Raw genomic sequence first — 18730 nt, forward strand, 5'->3', positions numbered from 1 at the left:
GATCTAGTAGCATTTATGCATTAAATATTCCTAGTTCTTACATTTACAATACTTTGTTGATATCAATTTAACCTACATTTCAGAGCTAACTGCTGATGTATAAATCTAACATTACTATGTTTCATTATATAATATTTTAAATTAGTTAATCTTTCGGTTCTGCATACAATTATTTTAACAGGAACCATGCTATGAAAGAACTACAGAATAATTTCAATCATGTTTTGGGTGACTCATCATTCATTCAATAAACCTTTATTGAACAAATTTGTGATTTCATGTGTTGACCCTTGTGTGAAGGCGCACCTCATTCCTTCCAGCTGAGAGTCTTTTCACTAGGCTTGAAGCCCTGTGAGGGCATGCATTCCCAACTTTGAATGCAGTGCCTGGCATGTATGAAACATGTCATAAGTATTTGTTGGATTAAAATAATGAAATATTTGTTATAATCACCTCAAATGTCAATGATGTTGAAGGGGATCTTCAGTTTCAAGGGGACATTGAAATGAGACAATCCTAGATCATTGAAATTACCACCCCAAAACTTATTTTTCTCCAAAGCTTACCTGTCTCACTGTGAATGGGTACATGCAGTTTCTGTACCTATTTAGAATCCTGTAAGTATTCTCACAAGAATCTCCATACCTCCAGACCATGTCTTTTTCCAGAGTTTTACAACCTGTATCTGAAACCTTGTTCTATAGTTAGAAGGAAAGGAGATTTACTGTTTGCTTATAATGTTATGGTATCTTTGAAAGGTAGTTGATTTTTTAGTAGCTAAGATTAATTCAATGTATTCATCCCAAGCAACTTTGCATTCAAATATTTTTTCTTTTGGAAAAAAAGATTGTAATCATAGTAGAGTGATCAGGGATATTTTATCCCTGATCAGGGAACCTTTAATTAACAAACAAAAGACAAATATATAAAAAGACATATATAAAATAAGTGTTCCCATTTCTAGTCTTGTGACTTTCTTCCACATTCATTAAAAAGAGAGAGAGAGAGAGAGAGAGAGAGAGAGAGAGAGAGAGAGAGAAATCTCAGCAAGTCAGGTTCCAGACATATTTTGGGTTCAAATACAATCTGTAATTTTACATTAAGCACTTTTTCTTACTAAAGGAAGATATGAATAATTCTCACGTCCCATTTATCCCTCATGCTGCTACCTGTGTAACAAATTTATCTAACCTGAAGTACACTTTTGCCAGAGGGTATAGCTAAATGTTTGCTGAGTATAAAATTAAATTCCTATCCAAATGATGCAGGTAATGTGGCTTAAATTTTTTTAAGTTAGCACTTAAAAATTAAACTGAGTGTATCACTGTGGGGAAGGGGTGCATAGAGAGTGGGGAAAGGGCCAGGTTGAGAGTCAGGGTTCAAGGTGTGAATTCTGTTTTTTCTCATTAGTGGTAAAATGACAATAAGCAAGTCATTTGACTTGTGTAAGTATCAGTTTTCTCATCTGCAACATGACAGTTCCTGATTCAGATGGCTGTTGTGAAGATGCTATGAGCTATTGTGATTGTGTGTCTTTTTTGTAAACTGTGAGGCAACATATATTTTCTGATTTTTTTCCCTCAATGACAAATCAGAAATAATGTACAATGTAAGTGTTTTTTATTAACTTAGAATTATGCTTTCATGTGTGTTTGATCCAGAAGGGACTTTACAGATCATCAATTTTATCTTCCCCTCTCTTAGCTGTTGAGAATACTCAGTTAGCAATGAGTCAAACAACAGAACCAGTGACAAAACTGTAGACAGAATTCAGTTTTCTGAGATGAATTAGAAATGTCTGCAAAATACATTATTTTTAATCAGTGTTTGTATCTTAGAGCTAAGCATGTCATGCAGAACATAGGCTAACTGTAGGAAAGATGATTTTTGTTAAACATTAGATCTATCACCAGCTGCTTCTCTGAGGCTATCATCAAGATCATTATTTCTTGTGTTTCTACTTGTCAAAGTTAAGCAGAGAACGTTTCTGTGTTCTGTAACTCTTTTATGCATCTCAGTTCAGTACTTGCCCTAAACTGTAAATATAGCCATAAGAAAGCCTTAATTAGATAATATGGCAAATTTGTAGCCTTGCAGTCGTTTATATTATGTTGACCCTGTATCAGCAAAAAGCAAGATATTCGTCATGTATTCAACGAATATTTCTTCAGCTCCTAGTAAGTGTAATAAAAATAGCTAACATGCATTGTGCTTTCTGTGTGCCAGCTTTATGTGTTTTATATGTAATACCTCCTTTAAAGTTCACATCTACTCCATGATGTAGGTGTTATTAGCACAGTTTTGTTAATAAGAAAATTGAGACTCAGATAACTTAAATAGCTTATCCACTATTAGAAGCATAGGAGGAGGCAGAGCCCAAGATTAAAACTCAGGACACTTGGTTGGCTCCAGAGTTTGTACTGTTAACCACTTGGTTACTAGATGCTACTAGATGTTAACTGTGTTGGGAGCTGCCGTTAAAGCAGTGAATGAAACAGACAGGATCTAGATCTTCGTCAAAATAGACAATAGATCATACAGTTCTCAACTTTTTCTGTCTGACTTATTTTGCTTAGCATGATATTCTCAAGGTCCACCCATGTAGTAGTCACAAGTGGCTGTGTTTCATCTATTGTTATGACAGAGTAATATTCCATTGTATTACTCTTATGTACCACATCTTCTTCATCCAATCATCTCTCAAAGGACACTTCAGCTGTTTCCGTATCTTGGCCACCATGAATAATGCTGCAGTGAACATAGGGGTACATATACCTATATGGATAAATGTCAATTTTTTCAGGTAGACACCCTAAAGAGGGATTATTGGGTCATATGGTAATTCTAGTCTTAATTTTTTTTGAGGAATTACCATACTATTTTCCCATGTAAAACTGAAAGCAACAAACGAACAAGACAAACAAACAAAAACTCATAAACAGAGGCTCCAGTATAGTGATTACCAGAGGGGAAATGGGCGGGGGGGAGGAGGTAGAGATCGGTAAAGGGCATCAAATATATGGTGATGGAAGGAGAACTGACTCTGGATGGTGAACACACAATGTGATATATAGATGATGTATTATAGAATTGTACACTTGAAACCTATATAATTTTATTAACCAATGTCACCCCAATAAATTTAATTAAAAAAGGGCAATACAGAATGTAAACAAGTGCAGAATGATTGGTGTGGCAATAAGTTCAAGGCGAGAGTAATCAGTTTCTGGTGTAGTAATGGCTGTAGCTTCAAACAAGAGTAACGGATAAGGCTTTCCTAACCACTTATGACATTGTAAATCAGCAGAAGCTTAACCCAAAACATACAGACAGAACAGTAACCACCATACTTGGGGATTAAAGGAGCATGGATAGTTAAGTTTAGCTGGCATGACTGGCTCAGAGACACTGCTTTTTCTCATGCAAAGTTATGTGAAACAGAACCATGAGGTCCATGTCTCATAGAGAATGAGTTAAACTCATTCTTTCAGCTAAAGCTAAAAGTAGAAGAAATCTGATTATCGTGTTCTTCAAAGCAAGCCTAAAAAGTTTGTTTTTGTCCTGAAAGCAATAGAAAGTTGCAGTTAGTTGTGAGCAGACAGACCAATTAAAGTAATATTTTTAAAACATGGCTTTAACTATGGGTTATGTATGCAGAAGAGAGAAAATGTGATCAATCAGAAGCTGTTACAAAAATATCTGAGGCCATCAGTGAAAATCAACCGGAAAGATCAGATGTGAAAAGAATGAATATTGTTTTGTTTGTGTAATTGTAATTTCTTAGAATTGAATAAGAGTATATTCTTATGCAAGTACTTCAAAGAAATTCATATTAAAATTTTAGAATTTTTTCTGAACTCGTCTGTAAGTCTACTTGTTCAAAAATGGAAGTGAGACAATAGATGTGTGTTAGAGTTAAGGATGTACATTTCCAGAAATCACTCTAAGGCTTGTTGATGCTTTAAGAGTTAATATTGCTAACTAAAAAAATAATTACCCCTTCTTCATTCTTGAAACCAAGGTCTATTTTGTCAATTTGCCAACAAATAAAAGAGTAATTTTCTCCTTTAAATATTTCAGCTATCTTGTATTCAAGACGCCTAAAAACATAAATAATGTATTTGAACTTATAAAATGATAGAACATAACTCACCAACAAACTGAAATATACACTATTTCCTTATTGTCTAAGTGTTACCCAAAAAAAAAAGAAAAAAAGCGGGGGACAAGCACTAGTAACGCCTTCGATAGTTGGAATGTGGCAAGACTTGTATACATATATAAAATATAGGTCCTTGATAAGCATCTGGAGATCAGACATGAAGTTAATGATCTTATTAGTAATACCTTTAATCTAAGCATTGCACTTTATTATGGATGAATGGTGTGTGTGTGTGTGTGTGTGTGTGTGTGTGTGTGTGTGGTTTTAAGTCAAATGCAGTAGAAAAATAAAAAGATGATGAATACTTAGTGTTATCTAACTATAACCAAAGCTATTTAATAAAACCAATTTCTATCTTACCTAGGTATGACATCAGAGATGATTATACGCTGAGGATTAAAAAGGCCATGAGTGTAGATGAAGGCACTTACATGTGTATTGCCGAGAATCGGGTTGGGAAAGTGGAGGCCTCAGCCAGCCTCACAGTCCGAGGTAAGAGACTTAAGAAGTGAAATATAATCCAACCAGCAGACTAATGTTTGATTCAATTGGTGAGTGAACTCACAAGCAATATAATAGCTTACCGTGTTTTATTATTATAAGGCCTACATTTTGTGTCCCCTCTATTATTAATTGAATACAATTATATTTACATTTAAATTCAAAGGGATGATCATTTGAAGTGATTTTTTTATTTAATAAATATGATTTAAAAATAAATGACTTACACTAATCTTTTATATTTCCATTGCTTTGAACTATTTACTGTTTTTTAAATGTCACTGCTTTCTGTTTGCTAGTTTGTCACACTATACTAGTAGAATACTGTTTTAAAATTATCTTTATTTCAGCATTCAAAAAGCAACCTGAAAAAAAAAAAAACAACCAAAAAAAACCCAACATAAAACAAAAAAAAACAATGGATACTGATTCCAAAGGTGAAAAATGGATACAAAGGAGCTACCACATTGAGAAAATCTGATTTAGAGAGTGATTTGTGAAGTTCATTGGCCTTAAATAATTGAAATAGTCAGTGCTGCTTCTGTAATAACTTTCACTTTCTGGGTGTCATGCACTTTCTCAGTCATGGAATGATGTTGGTTTATAGACTTCCTGGAATTGCTTATAAGGGAGAGAAAGCATTACTTAACCCTCCAGTGAGCTAGAGTGAATTGCCTGGCTTCCTGGTGGTTCTTGGTGATCCAGTGAGTAAATTACTCAGCCCAACGTACCAAGTAGCACATTGTGGACAACTGCACATACTGTAGCCACATAGACATTATCCACGGCACTATTTACACTCCAAGAAGTTAAAAAAAACCAGGCAAGTGCATAACCTGTTCAGTCTTTCAGTCTTTCTTGCACTCCCATGGCTGACGCGTCCTCCTTCTGGTAAGGAGGTTGGCTTCCTGTTGTCATCCAGGCCCCAGTTACATCTCCTCCCGTTTAGTCATACCTCTCACCCTTGTGCAGCTTTGCTCCCAGGAGTTTCCAGAAGATTAAGACAAAGGTTTGGAGGAATTTGGATTGTTGAGAAATGTGTCAGGGATTCTCAGGTTGATCCTCCACCTGGTAAGACAAATTATTTTTGTCATATCTACAATTTGGACATCAAATCTTAAAACAATAACAACAACAACAAAAAACCCCGGATCTTCCTCCAGGTAACTATTAGGAGACATATGCACGCTGGAGACTTGGAAAATATTAGTGATTTCCATACTTCCCATACTTCCATAATTCTCCATTTCTAATCCACTTGGTTTACTTTTTTCCCCCATTCTGGTGTGAACTGAGATACAAAACAAATTTAGACAAAATTTGCAAGCTAATTGCTTAAAAACATTTTCATTCCACATTCATTAACGGATCCTGAAAAGCTATGATTGTATGCCAATAGACTATATATGCTGATTGTATATGATCAAAATCTGACCCTTTGTTAAGCCTCTTTATTGTAATCAACCATCTCTGTAGGTGATTTTATGTTTGTTTTTCACTAGGCAGCCCTTTGCAAAAACAATTAACTTGACCGAATTTCCCCCAAAGTTTGTTTGCTTGGTTTGTTGTGTTTTTTTTTTTTTCTGAAGTGAATGAAAAAAAAATAAACAGTCAACTGAGAAACGTTCCATTCAAAAAAATATTTGCTGACTAAACAAATGGTTAGGAAATGTGAGGAGTTGTTTGTTTGTAGTAACAGCAGGGTTCCTTTATACTTGAATGCTTGAGTGAATGAGACTTGAAGTGGCCTGTTTGCTTTAAGATCTTTCCCAGCTAATTGTTTTCATAATTTGTTGAAAGTTTCAGGTTTAACATTTCGTTTAACAAAGCATGCTCCTCATTATGGATGTTTGAAGCTAACTTTCAAAACTAATAGAAGGAATTGTTTGTTTTCAAGAGGATTTTTTTTTTTAAATCAGCAAACTTTAAATGGTCTCTTCCCTAATCTGTGTCCTGTAGATGGATTAGAGAGTTTAATCTGTGCGGTATGTATTTATTACTTGTCTAACACTGAAACCTCAACACAGGGTTATAGAAAAAAAATATCCATATATAATAGAAGGTGGAGTAAAATATTGTTTTAAAATATATTTTATCATTGGGAAAGCAATTGGTATCTCTTATGATAAGAGGTTACAGGAAATAAAACATAATATCTATGACTTTTATTTTTTTTCTGTGCTCATTTTTCTATACACATAAATTAAATATTCAGTACTTTCTTGGATTGTTTTATTCGAACAGGGTCAGACCACGAGGCCACATCTATTTTCATCCATTTAATGCAGGGAAACAGTTTAGTTTAATTTGCTGGTTTTGAAAGCATCCACCTGCTGTTTTCTTTTTTTGTTTGTTTTTTGTTTCTTTTTCAGGATGAAATGTTGCTATGTAACAAAGACAAGAGATTTTATTGTGATGTTTCTGCTAAAATTTTGTAGTGATATTCAGTTAGCTAATTGGGGAAAGGGAAAGAAGTTTTATAGTCAAAACCTGAAACAGACAGTTACTCACTTGTTTTCCATTTCAAACATATGGTGAAAATAGAGTATAAAATTAAACTTAACCACAAGTAGCTGCTTTTGCTGACTTGACAAACATAAAATTGGAAAGAAATAATGCTAGACAAAAAACCTCCCAGCACTTAATATTCTATTCAAATAATTCATGATCAATAGAACTTTTTTAAATGGCTCCAAAATTGGTTAAGACAAACTTCATATTTGTAAACACAGTTTTCCTCCTTTTTTTCCGTTGCTCAAATTGGCTTTGCATAAATTAAGACTTCACTGGAAAAACTATCTTGCTTCTAGAGCAATAAACTTAATTCTTTTAAAATTACACTAGACTAAATGGAAGAGAAATATATTTTATTTCTTTAAAACATGATTTCTCACTATGATTTCTTCTTTTTCTTTTTTTAATATCACAGACTCAAAATACCTTTTTGTTTCTAAAGGAAACTTTATGTTTGAGATTCAGCTGGGGGTGGCACCTGAAAAACGCAAGTTCAAAATGAAAGACAAAGTTATTTTTCTACGGAACATTGGCAAAATCAAGAGAAATCTTGTCAGTTAGACTAGGCCAAAACTATATGATTTTGGTCTGTTGTTTTGTTCTTGGTTGTTATTTTTATGTGCACTACCCACCCCACCCCCCACCAAAAAAGTAATCCTTGTGCATTGGACAACTTACTTCTCTTATTATAGTAAACCCACCATAGATTTTAGAATACACCAGTATCCCTAAGTTCAAATTTTCACACGGCTGCTATAATTACTTTATACTTCTTCAAATTGTCTTAACCTCCTCCTTTTAATTGTGAATAATATTATAAGACCATGAATTTCATATAGAAGCAACTCCAGTATGTTTCAGAGGTTGCATGAAACTAGTATTATGATATTTGTTGAATGAATGAATGCCTATAAATACGGTTTCAATGGCCATATCTATCTCACCATGCTTAATGAGATCATCAAGACAAAAGTACCCATATGTTCTAAAGTCACATTTTATATGATTCAGAGATTTATTCACTGGGATATGGATGACATACATTTGCAAATAAATTTATATTTTTAATGTAAGATTTCATAAAAGTTCAAATGCTGCTAAATATATTCCTTCCTCGTTTGAATAACAGAGCCATGTTTTATATTTGTCTATCGCTTTTATATAAAGTGGTTTACTATCTAAATTGATCGACATTATTCTTTTTAAAGGAAGTATTATTAAGCCTGTGTGTGTCTCTTACAATTTCTGTGCATTAATCACAGGGGCAGCCTATTACTACCTATTTTAGTGATTGAAAGTTACGGTATAATAAAAAATAATAATTTGTTGAAGCAGCAGTGTGAAAGCCATTCCCAGTGTGAATGGGAATCAACTTGTCAGTCACTATTTCCTGCCCTCTGCCAACATAAGAAAAATGCTTAACAGTAGTTAGGGAGCTACTCAGTTGAAATCTCTAAGGATCCTCCAACCTATTTGTTATATTTTCATCCACCCTGTCCAGGGATGAAAAGGGATGTGATCTTAACTTATTACTGGCTGAAAAGCAGCGTCTGGGCTTTTCCGCAGTCCTTATAATGGTTCTGATTAACCATGCTTAAAATCCAATTGCTATTTAAATCAGACAGTGAGGCCTTCTTTTATTGACATGACATTTGCTAGTCTGTGACTTGAATAGTTATATTCATCAGGTTCTTAACTTGGTGGTAGCACAAGACTGTTTAAAAAAGATCTTTGAAATTGTAGCTATTGTAAGTGATGCTAAGACTTTCCATAAAATCTCTCAAATTGCTTATAGATAACGTTGGAATGCAAACTAATTATTTTCTTATGAGAATTACATTTATAACTTTCAGTTTTATCAAACTTAGACATCCTGTTCAAATTTGAATTGCCAGACTAGAAATCACTCTACTGTCCATACTTAAATGTAACATTACACATCATGCATTCTGATAATTTTCTTTTTTTTTTTTAATTTCTTTTTTATGTTCTCACCACACCATTGTAATGTCTACAGCTCGCCCTGTTGGTAAGTAGCCATCCTTCTATCCATTAGCATGACTTTATAAAATGCTTCATAACTCATGCACAGTAGAATTTGATGGAATGAAATATATTTATTTATTCACCTATGTTAAAATGTGACTTGAGGGAGAAGGCTGCAAAAGTTGCTCCTGATCTTTTCATCCCTTCGATAGATGATTGTGTACTTACTAATGAATAGGTAACAATTTTCACCTAAAAAAATATATGAATCATTAATGTTATAAACTGCTAATTTTTCTTAAAGAGAATAATACAGTAATTCCCTTTTCTTGTATGTATTAAATAATCAATTATTAGTTATGTTCGATATTCAAAAAATTCGTTTCATATGAATTATGCCAAGAAGTTCTATTACTTTATTCCCTTCTTCCATTTTAAGCCGCTTGGAGTACTTGCTTTTCTCAGGGCATTTTTAATGGCTGCATACTTATTATCTGCATGCATATTTGAACAAAATTCAGTAGAATGCTTCAAATTATTATAAGTAGATGCTTCCACTGAGAGGAAGAAAAGGGGGGAATGAGCTATGTTCTTTTGCATGAAAACTTTGTGGTTTAAATACATTTCATTCTTCATTTGGCTTTGCAAAATTGATGTCAACAGCTTTCGCTTGCAGAGATTTAAGTAGTAATTATTTGTAAACATTTGGAAGATAAATGATTTTCAAATTCATTGATTTAATAACCTTTCTGCATATCTTAAAGTTTAGCCTCACCTACCAACATGTGTTTAAATAAAAAAAATCTCGGCAATTGTGCTATGAGTAAATGAATAGATGGATGCATAAATGGATAGGTGGGTGAATGAATTAATGTAATACATTGCTTCTTTAATATGCCAAGAGATATTCAGTAAGTTAATCAAGTTAACATAGCTTTATAAATGGTCCATGTAACTTCAAAAGCTTTCTTAATATACTGACTTGACATTGTTGACATTTGATGTATACTGGTCCAAACTGAGAACTTTTTCTTCCTATTGGTTGAAACATTAACAACCTGTATTGATATATAGTATATACTTACATGGATGGATAATACAGTAAATAGAGCTTTAATTTCCCCATCTGAGTTTCTGCTCTGCCGTTTGTGAGCAGTACTTCCCGTCAGTTATTGAATGTCCCTGTTCCTCAGATGGATCAGAATAATCTAGAGAGAATAATGGAGAGAATAATACTGGCTTATCAAAACTGTTGTAGTAATGAATTTAGTTCAAGATTGATCATTTACATTAAAACATTTTGTATGCCAACATTGGTTAACATATTCCTAGTTTCTGAGACCTATATTCATTCACATTTTAATATTTTTGAAATAGAGGTATGGCTTACAATTAATTTGAACGCAAATATCAGGCATTTTTTGGAAACAATTATTAAATTGGTCATGCTTTTTACGGTTGATGTTAGAAAATTGAGGAATATGTTGTAGTTTTTAAGCCTCATTTTTTTGTATCTATAAGAATTCATATTAATGTGATAACTTTGCATATTTGTGGTATGGCATCTAAAATTAAGAAGTAAATGGGAAAGAATGAGATAAACAACTTTACAAATTAACAGGATAAATTGTAATCTTTATATATTGATTTAAATTATAGATCTTTTTATGTGGAAACCTTATGGCAATAAACCATGACGACTTGCCTTATGTCATTTCACAAGTTCCCAGAACATACAACAATATGTTAATAACTTCCAATATATTTAAAACTCATAAATAAAAAAATACATTGATTAGAAAATGTTATGTACACAGAGTATTGAGATGCATTTGTCACGTACAAGGCGTTTCAGAGTTATTTCTGTTTCTTATTCTTGTTTGAAATGATTTCTTAAATTCCCATTGGACTGGAACTAAAGAATAGCTTCTTGACACGTTGTACTTTATTCAGGGAAAGTCTGTCATTTCATAAATCTATCTCAAATGACTTATGACAATGTTCAGAAATTTGAAGAACTATACTTTAAATTTGACAACTACTATTAATTTTCAAAATTGAATGTTGGATATGTTTTTATTGGATCACCAAGGAAGAGACTGAAAATAAGGAAATTGGCCTGTTTTTTCTTTGCATCAACTTATTACATCAATTTTAATTCAGGAACTATAGATGTGTCAACTTTTTTGTAAGGTCAGAAGGTACAAATCAAGTAAAATCAAGAATTAAATATTGAAACAATTGAAAACTACATTAATATTAATATTTGTTAGTGGACTAAAATGTGTTTTCAACTTTGAAGCTCTTGCCAATAACCTTAGGGGTCTTCTATTATACAAAGTAAAAGCCACAGAAAAGGGAGCAAATCCAGCATTTCATTTCAGAATAAATTAGCTGAAGATATATATACCAAGTATATAAAATTTAGAGAAAATTTAGGGCGCAGTTCCTGTCTAAAGCTTTCAAATGAAAATTAAAAATATATGAAGATTCTGGAATACTTCTACATTCAGAAGGCAATCTCTACGTTACATACCAGATGAAACTGGGTAGCCTGTGTGGAAAGTCCATTTAGAAGCCATTATTGACCCCCTAATCATCCAAATGGATGATTCCTACAAGCTGCGTTTCAGTTAAAGAATTGGAAATCCTATGCAATTTACAGTTGGAATAAACACCTTCTGGGCTGTACTTTGGAGAGTATAAGAATAACTCCTGATTTAGAGGCTCCTCAGTGTAGAAAATTTTACTGGAAGCAGACAATTGCATATGTTCCAAGGGAAGAAAGTGTTCTCCAGATATTACTTACTCATCTTCAGTGTCATCGTCTTCTCAAAAAGAGCCCTTTAATCTAAATTCCTTATTGGCTGGTTACCACAAAACCTAGACAAATGACCCTTTGCTAATTAAAAATCCACCAGCCTTTCCTGTGGTTTTTCTTTTTACTGTTCCAAAGGCATCCTCTATATGAGAAGCAAAAGCACATCCTAGGACACAGTTAGCTATGAATGCTGAAATAGTCATTTGTTTATTCAGAAAACTCTTCTGATGAGGGAACTGACAGAAGAAAATGATCTAAATAGGGACAGATATCTTGCTTCCTATACCCATCTGTCTTATTTTCAACTGGAAATCTTTCCGAGGCTTAAAAATAAAAAAAGAACATCTATTTTGGAGATGGGCAACACATTTTTTCCTAGCACCAACTCAAAACATGATGAGTCATTTGGAAAAGAACTGTCAAATGTACCAGCTGCCTTGCTCATAAAGTTGAGCCCTGCTCCGTTTTGTATCTTGTATACCATATGCTGGATGTTGGGCGCCTCCAGTATGGAAACCAAAAGCTGAGTATACCAGGTGACACTGGTGTAAAACATCAAACACAAACTGACAATACACAACTTGATGGAAACGTCTAAGTATTTCCTAATTTAGGGACTGAAAAGTATGTTTCCTTTTGATAGAAGAATATAATTGGCCACATAGGACTTTATAAGTATTGAGAAATATGTATATATATTTGGGGCAAAATTTCCATCTTTTACTATTATTATTATTATTATTATTATTATTATTATTATTATTACTTTAAAGAAGAAGCCACTCTTCTAACAGAAATTGTAGGGACATTTTTTATACATTTAACTGCTTAAATGCAAAAATTAAATATGTTTTCATTGTAGAAATTTTTGTTTTGAGCTGAAGTACAGCTCAGTTGTAAAATGTTCTGAAATGTTTTATTGAGGCCACCAAGAAGTTCAATAAAAATAGAGTGATTAAAAAATTTATTCAGGCAAATTATAAAGCAGACGTTGCTTAAAAAGTAGTGCAACTGATATTTTCAGCACCACCATCCTCCACCCCAGCTTTAGACAATTTGGATATTTTCCAGCTTTTTTTGTTTTGTTTTATTTTGGGGCCTTTTTCTTTGTTTGCTTGTTTGTTTTTGTTTTTATCTTAAAACTCGTGGGTATTATATATGAACCCTTTCGTGTCAAGGTCCACTTTTGTGCAGCAGGTATCTTGAGTGTGTCTTAGAAGGAAAACTATGTTTTTCCTCCCTGCAGCCTTTCTTCTTTGGACAAGCTGTTTCCCCCATGACCTGAGATGATCACCTCCCTCTTATGAATGCTGAATGTTGCCTGCACATGGTGCTAATTAACTAAATAAAGTCCCTTGTAATTATTATTAAGCATCACGTTTTTCATATATTTTTATTAAGTCGCAGGTAAAAATTACTTTCTGTTTTGTCTTGTATGTTCCAACAGAGTTCCCATAATGTGAAACACTTAAAAGGCCTTGTGTTAATGCTAATTTTTAAAGTGAAAAACATGTCCTGGTGGCATCTCATGCTTGGCTGGTTGTAGCCATTGACTTTGTTCTCTTGAAAGGGCCTTATGTGTTTGACAGTGTCTGTTCCTTGTCTCTAAATTGGAAAGTCGGTATAAAATTATTGTCATACTTTCTTTCTCTCAAACCTTGGTGAAAAGGTTCTCTTGTCTTGGTATTGAATGGTACTGTAGTGAAGTCTGAGGCTTCCAGGATATTTTTGTCCTTGGCTGGGTTGTTCTTTTATTGTATGAATACAAATGTAGTCCCTTCTTCCATAACTTTGCTGGGTTATCTTAGTCCTGCTCACTCTGTGTCTACTAGTCCCAGGACAAAACAAGCCCCTTGAATCTTTATATTCATGTTCTAATTTACACGATTTCAAAAATGTTTTCTTCTGTTTTATCTCTGAATATTATTTTCTGTTTCACTTCTTTACTTCATGAGTTATGTTGGCTTTCCTTTGTCTCAACTCTATATTTGTTAACTTCTCTATGATAATTTTAAAGCCATCATTTTTATTTCATATTGTATGATTTATCGATGCCTATTTATGACCTCCCTTTTTCAATGGCAACTATTATTTTTTTCTTGTTTCTAAAGTAGATTTCATTTCTTTATTTTTATTTTATCTTTTGTTTATCTCCTTGCTAAGCTTGACTACAGCTTTCTTCATCTCCACTTTTCTTTAGCCCCTTGATCCCTTTTTGAGATTTTTGTTTGTTTATTTGTTCTTTGTATTTTTTTTTAAAGAGAGGCCACATTGTATTTAATTTCATTTAGACTATGGACAACTGTTTATTCTAAAGTATTTCTCTGTTTCCTTGGGTAATTCTTGGAAGATATAGAGTCTTTATCTCCCTGGAGGCCACCTCAAAATCTTATAATAGGCTTGGCTTTTTCTCTCCTTAAATATCTTCTCCCCTGACTTCTGAATTTTAGCTGGATATATACAAAGTCATGTGTCACATTTCCCATCTCTCTCTTTGGCTCTAGATCTCCTGTTTTCCCATCAAAGGATCATGGAATGAGCTTTCACAATATTGGCAGATAATTTTTGTATAATCAATATTGTAGAGGATTGTGTATTGAGTCTAGCTGGTGTTCACCATGCTTCATTTTCCTCCAGACTTGACAATGTTTGGAAGGTATTTCAGTTTAGGGGGTTGGAGCTCTGGTAGTTTTCTGATGTTGTTCATTTCTGTTGTTGTAGCCTATAGAAGATAGCACAGCAATAAGCCTTGACTTCATTACCTTAACCTAAATATCAAAAATCTTAAATACTTATTCATTTTGGAGTCTATTCAAATAAGAACATAATAAACACTAATCCTGTAAACTTAGTAGTTAAAGTTAAAGTACTATAAATATCAATAGCAGAATAATGTAAATTATCTGGCCTAAAATAGTATGAGGTTTCTATTAAGAGATTTCACTGACTATTTTCAAAAAGAAATAGCATTAATGTTCCAGAAATACCTTCTAAGAAAGTAAACATTTTTACTTTTATAAGTTATAGTAATTTGTAGACAGAAAGATCTATGATATTTGTATATATCAGAGATATTGTGATATATACATTATAATATATATTTTACAATATGTATAACTGCATAAATATTATTTACAGATACAAAACATATATATGTATATATACAGATATACATACTGTAAAACATTTATTATGATGTGTAGTATACCTAAATATTATATGCATGGCATTTGAAACACTGCACTGCTTATTTAAACATATTGTGTCACTCCAGGGAATACTGTATAATTAAATTCATTAAAAAATGTAACAACCAAATTAAATTAAATTTTGAGTTAAAATATATCAGACTGCCTTTTTAAATCTCTCTCATGGCAAACGTCACTCCCCAGATTTATTGGGGATATCGTTTTCATCTGCCCTACAAAACTATTAGCTCTTTGTCAGTAAATACATTTTTGTATTTATCTTTCTGCTGCCTCTAGGTCTAGCATAACACTTACATGTGGTAGGGGCACGTCAAGTGTTGGTGCAGTTAATTGATACACACATATGCATACATAGGTAGTAGTTGCCTAGAAAATGTTTATGCAAGCAGCTTTAAATAGTGCTCTAAAAAGATTAAGCAACATTAATGGAAACAGGCCAATCACATAGTACCCATTCTGCTAGTAAGAGATAAAATACAACAAAAAGGAGGCACTAATGAGTTAGGATGGTGCCTTACTAAGCGTGTAATTAATGTTATTAAGAAACATTGCAGTTGCATATTAAAATTCCGTTAACTAAGCAGCCCTTCAGCATCAGTACATTTGTTCCTTGGTTGCAAGTTTTTTTTTCTTGTTTTTTTTTTTTTCCTGATTGGCATCTTCATGCAATCTTTTTTCTAAAAAAAAATGAGATAATGGGATGTGATCAGGCTTCATGGTTTAGCTGGAGTGCTGACGTGACAGTTCTGGCAAGTTGACAGGTTAAGTGAGTGGAAATGGATGTCTTGTCTCACCGTTTCCTTGAAGAGCCATTTTTAAGCTATAGTTTTTCCCTCCTCACCCCCAGACTTACATCCCCTCCACCTGAATATGAGAAGTCTAGTTTTCCCAGTTTTGCATTGAGAGAGAATTTTTTTCACCACTCTTTGAACTATTCTACTTCTGCCGCTGAATAAAATGAGATTTTTAAAGCAATAATATAAACATTGCTTTATATATTAACTCATTAGATTTAACAGTGCCTTCCTTGAGAATAGTTCCTTAAAGGAAACAAACTATGTTATTACATTATTATAATAAATAATATTTATAGTTTATATTAAATTTAATTATAAATTATACTTATTATTATAGTATTTTAGTAAGGAAAGAAAATAGAAAAACAAAGCTACTATTAGTAAAGGACAGAATAATATGGAAAATGTGATTTATAATTCAAAATCTGTTTAAAATTTTGACATTTTCTAAGGAGCTCTCAACTTATAACTTTTATAGACTTTAAAAGCTCTGTGAAATTTACACGTTGACTCTCAAACTGTTTTCTATAGTTATATGATTTCCTGTTTACCTATAATTTAAGTGAAATCTGTTTCAACAATCTGAAATATAATAAAGTTTAAAATTATCTGTGTCCATATCCAACTTACTTTATGAGTTAACTATTATACCTATTGTAATATAGAAATATTTAATACCATTAAAGAACTTAATTGGACTTGCTAAAGCCAATAAAGACCATTTACATGGAGATACATGGTTTCACTAACGTAATCCTTCAGTTTAAGAAGCAGTTTAATCCTTCAATTTTGGCAGACCTACTGACCTGGTCTGCCAAAAGTGGCAATGAAGCAAGGTGAGGGTAATGGTGTATTGATGCAATCTGGAAAACTCATATCTTTAACGTAATGCACATATTTTTCCCTCTGTGAAGAAAACTCCCTCCACCCCTCTTCTTACCTCAAATCAATTTCTTGAGCTCTCTTTCTCTTTCTCAGTGCTTTCCCCAACTGTTGGGAACAGACTGAGTGAAGTTACTCTCATATGATGGGACATCATCCTGTATTACAGCATTTACTATGTTCATCTTGTTGTATGATGCTTGACTGTTTTCATGTGAGTTTCCTCTGGTAAGCCGTAAGTTCCAGAAGAGAGAGATTTTAGTACCATCAGAACCAGACACAAAACCAGTACATTTTTGCTTAAAATAATTAATGGTATTGTGAGTTAAAGTGCCAACCAATATCTGAATTCATTTCTAGCACAAATTTATTACTATGATGTTTTCCAGTATTGCGTTGGTCAAAAAAAAGTTAAGGCCAAGTACAAAATGGCTACGTGGGTATAGCTGTTTACTATAACAGTGTTCTTATACGTTTGTCTATGAGATCCAAAAATGCAACATAGTTTAAATCAAATGAGATTTCTCTTTTCAAAGTCATTCTATACCCTCTCGATAATAGTAGAATCATTTTGTTTTGATATTTATATCATTCCTTTTCAGATAGGAGGACATTATGTGTTCCTATAAATTAAAGAAAATGGTTTTAACCACTATCACAGAATACATGCATACTTTTTGTGTCTGGGTCACACTTATCACCAAAATTCAGTACCTTTGACCCCTTCTTGGAATTGCTTTTTCAGTTACTATACATGTCAACTTAGAAGGTCACATATATTATTTTATAATCCCATTATGTAATACATTTGAGTAACTTCATGGCCTTCTTTAGTCATCAGATTTTGAATAACCATGAGTTACTTTTAGCTTAGGTATTATACAAACTCTCAAAATTAGTCTTCTCACAATCAATAAATTTCATAAGAATGGTTAAAACTGTAGAGTGACAGCTGCATAATTGCAGTGCATCTCTACTCATATGATGATCACGTGCAATTTGTCTATGTGAGACCTCTCATTGGTAGAGAGTCGAATGGGAAATCTGAAAAGGTGAAGAAGCTAAAGATTGTGATTCACTATTGTCATTCTATTTTGTTTGACCACTTACTTTACTTTCCATATTGATGAAAGCTGTTAACCATTTAGAGCTTTTCCTGTTTCAACATTGAAAAAGCAATTATTGTTGAAAGAAAAGGTATAGATATTGATTTTTTCATGGAAAAAGGATTTTTAATATTAGCTGAAATAAGGTTCTAGCTGAGAAAGAAAACATATCACTCATCTGGAAGAGCTATTGCTATTGACTTAGTAAGAAAATGGTTAATTGGAAAGGTAGGTAATTTAGCAATTTCAACATTTATATTCCTTGAAAATAGTGATGAATAAAATGTGATTAAACTGGCTTTATAAAAATGAGCATTTTAAATCATATATCTCTAAATAAATTATGTTTTCCATTATAAATCCATTGCTTAATCTGAGATGAATTATTTGTTAATAGCTTCAAATCAAACATTTTATGATATTATGCATTTCTAATATTAACAGAAATTCTTTTGAAATCAAGTGAAGTGTTAAATAGTAAAAATTAAATAGAATTAAATAAGTTGAAGAAACAATCATTTATCAATTAGAGGCCAACCTGTTCTGATTATAAACTGAGTAAACATCTCTTACTGACTCTGTATTGCATTTTAATGAAGTGACTTCTGGTTTCTATTTCTTTTTTGGTGGAGTAAGCTTATTAACTAATTTTCTGTAGGACTTTCTAGAATTGGTTATTACACAATGCTTATGTTTCTCTATGTTATGTTTGTCACTACGGGACAGTGGCTACTCACTTATAGTCTTTGGGT

General features: G+C 32.8%; 1 protein-coding gene across 15 annotated transcripts in view; it reads left to right on the forward strand.

Moving 5' to 3' along the window:
• The window catches only part of ROBO2 (roundabout guidance receptor 2), a 1367338-nt gene that overhangs the window by 1234142 nt on the left and 114466 nt on the right, over positions 1-18730 (forward strand). For 11 of the 15 annotated variants that reach the window (XM_019659929.1, XM_019659932.1, XM_019659928.1 and 8 more), the window contains exons 6-7: positions 4527-4654; positions 9195-9206. In XM_019659929.1, coding sequence (XP_019515474.1) covers positions 4527-4654; positions 9195-9206 — 140 coding nt within the window. The remainder of the gene's footprint in view (positions 1-4526; positions 4655-9194; positions 9207-18730) is intronic. The other 4 variants (XM_019659930.1, XM_019659937.1, XM_019659941.1 and 1 more) reach the window with 1 other exon arrangement.

The sequence above is a fragment of the Hipposideros armiger genome, unplaced genomic scaffold, assembly GCF_001890085.2.
Source record: "Hipposideros armiger isolate ML-2016 unplaced genomic scaffold, ASM189008v1 scaffold_308, whole genome shotgun sequence".
Taxonomy (NCBI): domain Eukaryota; kingdom Metazoa; phylum Chordata; class Mammalia; order Chiroptera; family Hipposideridae; genus Hipposideros; species Hipposideros armiger.